This window comes from Narcine bancroftii, chromosome 2 (genome assembly GCF_036971445.1).
Source record: "Narcine bancroftii isolate sNarBan1 chromosome 2, sNarBan1.hap1, whole genome shotgun sequence".
Taxonomy (NCBI): Eukaryota; Metazoa; Chordata; class Chondrichthyes; order Torpediniformes; family Narcinidae; genus Narcine; species Narcine bancroftii.
The window spans coordinates 209792667-209802103 of NC_091470.1; the positions used below are offsets into that span (position 1 = coordinate 209792667).

At 39.3% G+C, this 9437-nt stretch overlaps 1 protein-coding gene across 3 annotated transcripts in view; it reads left to right on the forward strand.

Moving 5' to 3' along the window:
* The window catches only part of LOC138755030 (gastrula zinc finger protein XlCGF8.2DB-like), a 45169-nt gene extending 36259 nt beyond the window's left edge, over positions 1-8910 (forward strand). For 2 of the 3 annotated variants that reach the window (XR_011352001.1, XM_069920199.1), the window contains one exon: positions 5457-6801. Coding sequence is in view for 1 of the 3 variants with exons in the window: in XM_069920199.1 (XP_069776300.1) it covers positions 5457-5509 (53 nt within the window). In the remaining 2 variants the exon portion in view is untranslated. The other variant, XR_011352000.1, reaches the window with a different exon arrangement.
* The last annotated feature ends 527 nt before the right edge of the window (positions 8911-9437 follow it).

Below are 9437 nucleotides of genomic sequence, written 5' to 3' on the forward strand. Positions count from 1 at the left end.
TCTAAATTTATTTTATGCATAGTGTCTTGTAACAACGCATACATTGCTGAAATAAAACCCTTATTTGAAAAATGAGAAATCATAAACTCAAATTTCATTAACTTAGGAATTTTCTTTTCTCTTCCAAAATGATCTTTCACTAATGCTCTAATTTGATAATAAACAAAGAATTCACTGAAATTCCAAATTTCTCTCTAATTTGATTAAATGATAAAAGTTTACCCTCTTCAAAACAATCCTGCAACGACTTTATTCCTTTAATCTGCCATTCTCTTAAAAACCTATTATTCAATGAAAAAGGAATCAATTTATTTTGATATATTGGAGCTGGAACCGATATTTTACCTTTCGAGCCTATTAATAAATTCCTTTTAGTTTAAACCGCTAACAAATGTTTTAAAATCGGTACATTATATCTCTGTAATAAAAAAGAATTCCACTTAAATACAAATTGATGTGAATAAGGTTCAGAAATACCAGTCAATTCTACCCTAGCCCAACTAGGGGGGTACAAAACATCCAGCACACGGTTAATAAATCTTAATTCAGCTGCTTCATAATAATTTTGAAAATGAGGTAATTGTAAACCTCCCAAAGCATATTTCCAAGTCAATTTATGTATCGCTACTCTGGCTAATTTTCCCTTCCATAAAAATTTGCGTACTAGTTTATTTAAATCTTGAAAAAAAGATTTTGAAAGTAAACAAGGAATCAACTGGAAAAGATACTGAATTCGTGGAAAGATATTCATCATAATACAATTTACTCGACCTATTAATGACAACCATAAAACCACTTACATCACAGAACAGGCCAGTTCGGCCCTACTAGTCCATGCCGTAACAAATCCCCACCCTCCTAGTCCCACTGACCAGCACCCGGTCCATACCCCTCCAGTCCTCTCCTATCCATGTAACTATCCAGTCTTTCCTTAAATGTAACGAATGATCCCGCCTCGACCACGTCTGTCGGAAGCTCATTCCACATCCCTACCACCCTTTGCGTAAAGAAATTTCCCCTCATGTTCCTCTTATAATTTTCCCCCTTCAATCTTAAACCATGCCCTCTTGTTTGAATCTCCCCCACTCTTAATTGAAAAAGCCTATCCATGTTTACTCTGTCTGTCCCTTTTAAAATCTTAAACACCTCTATCAAGTCCCCTCTCAATTTTCTACGCTCCAGAGAAAAAAGCCCCAGTCTGCACAACCTTTCCCTGTAACTCAAACCTTGAAATCCTGTCAACATTCTTGTGAACCTTCTCTGCACTCTCTCTATTTTGTTTATCTTTCCTATAATTTGGTGACCAAAACTGTACACAGTACTCCAAATTTGGCCTCACCAATGCCTTGTACAATTTCATCATAACCTCCCTACTCTTGAATTCAATACTCCGATTTATGAAGGCCAACATTCCAAATGCCTTCTTCACCACACCATCTACCTGAGTATCAGCTTTGAGGGTACTATTTACCACAACTCCTAAATCCCTTTGTTGCTCTGCACATCTCAATAGCCTACCATTTAATGCATATGACCTATTTAGATTTGCCTTTCCAAAATGTAACACCTCACACTTATCTGTATTAAATTCCATCAGCCCACACCTCCAGCCTTCCTAAATCACCTTTTAATCTACGGTAATCTTCCTCACTGTCCACAACACCACCAATCTTTGTATCATCCGCAAACTTGCTTATCCAATTCTCCACCCCTGCTTCCAGATCGTTAATATATATAACAAACAATATTGGACCCAGGACCGATCCCTGAGGAACTCCACTAGTCACCGGCCTCCAATTGGACAAACAATTTTCTACCACTACTCTCTGACACCTCCCATCCAACCATTGCTGAATCCATTTCACTACCTCCTCATTTATACCTAATGCCTCCATCTTTTTTCCTAACCTTCTGTGGGGTACTTTGTCAAAAGCTTTACTAAAGTCTAAATAGACAACATCCACAGCTTTCCCTTCATCAACCTTTTTTGTAACCCCCCTCAAAAAACTCAATCAGGTTTGTCAAGCATAATCTGCCCCTGACAAAACCATGCTGATTACTCCTTAGCAATCCCTGTACCTCCAAATATTTGTAAATACCATCCCTCAGAACACTTTCCATCAACTTGCCCACCACAGACGTCAGACTCACGGGCCTATAATTCCCAGGTTTACATTTGGACCCTTTCTTAAACAGCGGAAACACATGCGCCACCCTCCAATCCTTTGGCACTACCCCCATGGCCAGTGACATCCTAAATATCTCTGTTAATGTCCCCACTATCTGTCCACTAGCCTCCCTGAGTGTCCTTGGGAATATTTTGTCCGGTCCCGGAGATTTATCCACCTTTATCTTTTTCAACAAAGCCATCACTACCTCCTCGGTTATCCTTATATGCTTCATTACCTCCTCACTATTTTTCTTTACCTCAACTGCTTCAATATTTTTTCCCTAGTGAATACCGAGGCAAAGAAATCATTCAAAATTTCCCCCATTTCCTCTGACTTCTCACTCAGCCTACCCTCACTATCCACAAGGCGTCCAATTTTATCCCTCACTAATCTTTTACTTTTAATGTACCTATAGAAACCCTTTGGATTTATTTTTACTCTGTCTGCCAAAGCCTCTTTGTGCCTTTTTTTGACCTTTCTAATTTCTTTAAGATTCCTTCTACACTCCTTGTAGTCCTCCTTCAAATTGTCAGCTCCCTGTTCTTTATACCTCTTGTACACCTCCCTTTTTCTCCTAACCAAATTTCCAATATTCCTCGAAAACCAAGCCTCCCTATGACTGCCAGCCTTTCCTTTGATCCTCACTGGGACATAACTACTCTGTACCCTCAAAATTTCTTTTTTGAATATCCTCCATTTTTCATTTACACCCTCACCTGAAAATATCCTGTCCCACTCAATACTCCCCAAATCCCTTCTTATTCCTTTGAAATTTGCTCTTCTCCAATCCAGAACCTCAACTTTAGGCCCCTCCTTGCTCTTCCCTAAAACTACCTTAAAACTAACAGAATTATGATCACTAGACCCAATTGGATCTCCAACATTAATGTCTGATACCTGACCTAGCTCGTTCCATAACAGGAGATCCAGTATTACACTGACCCGAGTTGGTTCTTCTACTAAGTGATTCAGAAAACAATCTTGAACACATTTAACGAACTCTAGCCCATCCAACTGTATGGGTATCCCAATCAATGTGAGGGAAGTTAAAATCTCCCATGATCACTACCTTGTGATTCTCACACATATACGTTATCTCTCTACACATTTATTGCTCTAGTTTTCTTGACCCATTTGGTGGTCTGTAATACACCCCTGTTAGCACCCTCATGCCTCCTTCACCCCTCAATTCCACCCAAACAGCCTCACTGGACGATCCCTCCAGACCATCTTGCCACCTCACGGCAGTAATGTCCTCCTTAACAAGCAGAGCAACTCCTCCCCCTTTTTTACCCCGTGATCTATCACATCTAAAACAAATGTATCCTGGAACGTTAAGTTGCCAGTCCTGCCCCTCTTGTAGCCAGGTCTCACTAATTGCCACAATATCATGATCCCAAGTATATGTCCATGCTCTAAACTCATCTACCTTGTTCACTATGCTTCTTGCATTAAAATATATGCATTTCAGAGAATGACCCTCACATACATTCTCTTTTCTACCTTCTACCCTAATCTCCATCCTACCTTGACACTGCTCTCACACTCTGTTCCCCACCCCCCTGCCAAACTAGTTTAAACCTTCCCCCACAGCTCTAGCAAATCTGCTTGCCAGCACATTGCTCCCCCTCCAGTTGAAGTGGAGTCCGTCCCTTTTGTACAGGTCCGACCTTCCCCAGAAGAGATCCCAATGATCTAGAAATCTTATCCCTTGCCCCCTGCACCATCTCTTTAGCCACGCATTCATCCTCCACATCCTCCTATTTCTACCCTCACTAGTATGTGGCACCAGCAGCAATCCAGATATTACTACCTTGGAGGTCCTGTTTTTTAACTTCCTACCTAATTCCACATAATCCAGTTTCAAGACCTCATCCCCACTTATAGCTAAGTCATTGGTCCCCACATGGACCACGACTGCTGGTTGTTCTCCTTCCCCTTGCAGAATGCTATGTACTCGATCAGAGATATCCCTGACCCTGGCACAAGGGAGGCAACATACCAACCTGGATCCCCGATCTCGACCCACAAAACTTCTATCTGTCCCTCTGACTAACGAGTCCCCAACTACAAGTATCCTGTTCTTATCCCTCCTTCCCTTCTGAACCTCAGGGGCAGCCCCCGTGCCAGAGACCTGACCCCAACGACTCATCCCTGATAGGCTTTTCCCTCCAGCAGTATCCAATGCAGAATACATATTGCTGAGTGGCACTTCCACAGGGGTTCTCTGCACTGGCACTCTCCCTCCTTTCCTCACAGTCACCCAATTCCCTGACTCCTGCCTTCTAGGGGTGACTGTCTCCCTGTAACTCCTCTCTATCACTGCCTCTGCTTCCCTTATGATCCTCAGTTCATCCAACTGCACTCAAGCTCCCTAACACGATCACTCATTAATTGGATGCACCTTTTGCAGGTGTAGTCATCAGAAACAGCTGTGCTGTCTCTGATTTCCCACATCCCACAACTGGAGCACTTAACTACACCAACTGACTCCATTTCCTCCTTTCTTAATATAAATACCCTTCCCACACAAGTCCCTCGAGCCAAAGTCCTAAGACCCCACTCCTTCACTGGGCCACTCACTCACTGCGCCACTCCTCGCTGGCCGCTCCCTCCCTTTCTACTCCTTTTATTAGCCCTTACCAATGAACCCCAATTAACTCTTGGCTCCTCTTCCTCTCACCCGACACCAGACACTGACTCACTGTCTCCTCCGACCCCGAGTCTGACTTTTCTGAGCCCAAGCCCCGGTAAGTCCAGCTATTTATTATACTCACCCTCTGATGCTGTCTCTTGGCTCCTCCTCCTCTCACCCGACACCAGGCACTGACTCACTGTCTCCTCCGACCCCGAGTCTGACCTTTCTGAGCCCAAGCCCCGGTAAGTCCAGCTATTTATTATACTCACCCTCTGACAAAGGTAACTCCTTCCATTTAATCAAATCTGCTTTAATCTTTCTCATTCATGGTACATAATTTAAATTATACAATGATTGAATATTTACATCAATCATTATACCTAAATACTTGATTTTGTCAGTCCAACTAAATTTAGTAATTTGTCTACACTGGTCATAATTTCCCTCAGAAATTGGTAATATTTCACTTTTGTCCCAACTCACTTTATATCCTGACAACTTACCATATTGTTCTAAAGATTCTTGCAAGTAAATAAAAGATTGTTCTGGATTAGTTAAATATATCAAAATGTCATCAGCAAATAAATTAATCTTATATTCATCATCTGTTATCCTTGTACCTCTAATATTCTCATTCTGCCTAATAGCTGGAGCTAACTGTTCGATGACCAACACAAATAGAGCTGGTGACAAAGGATAACCTTGATGAATTGAACTGAACCTTGATGAATTGAGTATAAAGAAGAGGTTTAACCATTTGTCGCCACCCTAGCAACGGGATTATTATATAGTGCCTTCACCAAACCAATAAAAAAGGGTCCAAACATATTTCTCCAAAACTTTAAATTAAAAATTCCATTCGACCCTATCAAAAGGTTTTTCAGCATCTAGAGCAACTGCCATTGGTAGGTTGGGTTGCTGACGTGAATCGTTGATCAGCAAAATCACTCTAAGAATGTTATCAGAAGCATACTTATTGTTCATAAAACCAGTCTGGTCAGCATGTACCAATTGTGGTAAATACTTAGCAAGTTTGTTCACCAATAATTTCACTATTATTTTATAATCTACATTTAATAAAGAAATTGGCCGATATGAAGCGACATTCAAAGGATCTCTATCTTTTTTTGGTATAACCGTTATTATTGCACTTAAACACGAGTCTGGTAAAGCTTGTTCTTGCTTTACCTGATGAATAACATCCATAAATAAAGAGGACAAATCATCATAAAAAAACTTCATAAAATTCAACAGTGAACCCATCATCTCCTTGAGACTTCCCATTAGGCATTTGTTAAATAATATCCTTTATTTCTAAATCTGTAAAAGGAGAGTCCAGTGTCCTCATATCATCTTCCCCTAATATTGGCAAATTTAATTCTGACAAAAAAGATTCAATGGAACGATCATCTCAAACTCCATCAGAAGCATATAATTTATGGTAAAATGATAAAAATTGGTAATTGATTTCCTGAGGTTTAAAAGTAACTGAATTATCTTTCCTCACAGCAGTAATAGTTCTCAATGCTTGTTCTGTTTTTAATTGTCACATTTAAAACTTTATGGGCTCTGTCCCCTAACTCATAATAATGTTGGTTAAATCTTTGAATCAAACATTCAAATTGATATGTTTGTAGTGTATTATATCATAACTTCAATTTAGACAAAACTGTACAATTCCTCTGAAATTCTTTTTCCAGATCAGCTATCTGTTTTTCCAATGACTGAGTCTCCACCAAAAATTTCTTCTTTTCCTTTGATGTATAGCTAATAATTTGACCACGTAAAAACACCTTCAAAGCATCCCATAAAGTAAAATTACTCTGAACTGTATTCCTATTCAAGTCCAGAAAAAAGGCAATTTGATCCTTAATGAATTTTACAAATTCCAGTTATTTCAATAACATTGCATTAAACCTCCACCGAGAATTGGCAAAGATTAAAGCATCATGATAACTTCCGGCCCAACACAATGAATGATCAGAAATTATTCTACTCTTATATTCAGCTTGAATAAAACGAGATTGCAAATGTCCTGATGTCAAAAGGAAGTCAATCCTTGAAAATGAATTAGGATTCCCCTTGGTAAGTAGGACTCATTTCTTCTGTACTCTGAAAAGGAAGTTTCTTCTGATCTGTGCTTTTGATTTCTTTGTATTAGCAGCCATTGTGGTCTTTTAACATTCAGAGAACTTTCAAGATTTTTTTAAAGTCCTTTAATTCAGGTATTTATTAGTCCAACTGGGGGAAGACAGAATTATACTTCTTCCTTCACCATCAGGCCATGCCCCCAAAACAGTTCTTTGCTGATTACAACATGAGTCAGTGTTTTCCTTTGCAGGTCTGCCTTAAATGGCACCAAACTCACTATATTATCTGTAGATTTCCAAACCTTAACAAATCCAGTTTGATCCATATGCATTAACTTTGGTAAATGCTTTGCCAATATATTTTCTAACATTTTAGGTACTATTTTATAATCAACATTTAATAATGAAATTGGTATATAAGATACTTGTGTTATTAAATCTCTATCTTTCTTTGGTATTACTGTAATAATTGCAGTTGAAAAGGATTCCAGTCGAGCATTACCATCATAGCTTGTTTCAATACCACCAAAAATGGAGGAATTAAAAGATCCTTCAATTTCTTATAAAACTCTATAGGAAATCCATCTTGTCCTGGTGATTTATTATTTTGTAATGAACTCATTACCGGACTAATTTCCCTTGCTCTAAATACTACATTCAAATCTTTTTTGTTCCTGATTATTTAAACTAAATTAAAGTTATTTGATATAAAAAATATTAATTTTATTTTTATCATGCATTGATTCCAATTGATATAGTTCAGAATTACATTCCTTAAATGCATAATTTATTTCTTGAGGTTTATGTGTAACGAGCCTGAACTTTTTTAACACTATTAATCGCTCTATATGTCTGTTCTGCTAAAATGTTATGAGCCATTTCACCTAATTCATAATATCTCTATTTTGTTCTTTGAATTAATTTTTGTTCTATATGTCTGTAGAGTATATTGGCAATTTTGAAATTAATTAATTGCTTTTTCTTTACTTTAGAAGGATTATGTTGTAAATCCTTTTATAATTTACCTGTCTTGTTCTAATTGATTTATTTATTTTATATATTCCTTTTTAATTTTAGCGAAACAAGTTATTATTTGACTTCTAAATACACTTTTAATGCATCCAAAATAATTCCTTTATTATATACTGAATTAAAATTCATTTCTAAAAATATTTGAATTTGTTTTATAAAATCACAAAAATCTACCCTTTTAATAACACAGTATTAAACCTCCATACTATTTTCCTCAAGATTGAAACAGGTCGGGGAGGTCACGTCATGAGGAGCAAGTAAGCATGACGCTGAGCACCCGAAAGGAGTGACTTACGGGAAGGCACGGAAACTTCGGGCCCGCATTGGCAGATGGCTCAAAAGACGATTTCAATGAGGCTGGAAGCGACGAGGAGGCTGGACGCTGCTATGGAAGAAAACTGCAGGGAAGACCTGGGACCCACGAGGGGAGCAGGATGGCATTAGCAAGACGGGACATTTTAAAGGCAATGGAAATAATGGAGGGGAGACTGGCCAGAGACATAAAGGGAAAAAAGGGAATTGTACAATAAAATGGATAGGTGGGAAAATGCACTAATTAGACTGACAAGAAGGGTGTCTAAAGTGGAAGAAAGGACTGGAGACAATGAAGACAGAAGAAGAAACTTAGAAAGGGAGGTTACCACGTGGGAGGCAAAAAGGGGACGCCTCTGGCAGAGAATATACATTCCAGAGAATATACATTCCAGAGAAGCATGGCCCGAGGAATACCATTGTGGGGCTGCCAGAAGATAAATAAGGGAGGGATCCTGTAGCATTTTTTCAACACTGGCTGTGTGGAGAATCTATGTTGAGCTGTCAGTCTACCACTCTGCCTAGCCCTGCCTTACTGACATTGGACGTGTATTATCTCTACCACTTAAGACACTCCACTTGGGTATAACTGTGTATGTACCCATTGTCTTTCATTATTGTTCCATTAGTTTCTGCTAATAAAAGCCATGATTATGGTCTGACTACACTGCCTTTGTCTTCTTCATTAACTGGCATTTCATGCTGCGAGGTGTTGGGAGGGGAGTAGAGAGGGTCCATCAGTAACCAGTCGAAAACCACGCTCAGCGGTAGTGAAACTCCTGTGTCACCAGGAATGTGAGAGAATTTTAATTGCAGCTGCTGTCATCACAGCGAAAGTTGGGGGGGGGGGGGAGTGGGGGGGGGTGGTGAGATGGGGGAAAACGCGAAGGAGCGTGCCCCTCCGGAAATGAGGAAATGAATTCAAGCCAATATAAAGAATGGCCAAACAGGAAGGATACAAAAGAGTCCTTAGATATCTGACAACTTTAAAAATCATAATGCCAGGGGTCAAAATAAGGTTCCCATTAGAGGTAAAATAGATCTGGGAGTCTGTAAAGCAGCTGCCGGCTTGTAAGAGCAAGAGCGAAATCATACCGCTCACCAAGGGGTTTACAGTCAATACCAAGAAAACAATTATTTAAAGTGGTCACAGAACGGGATCAAATATCTGGGAGTCAGAATAGATAATAACGA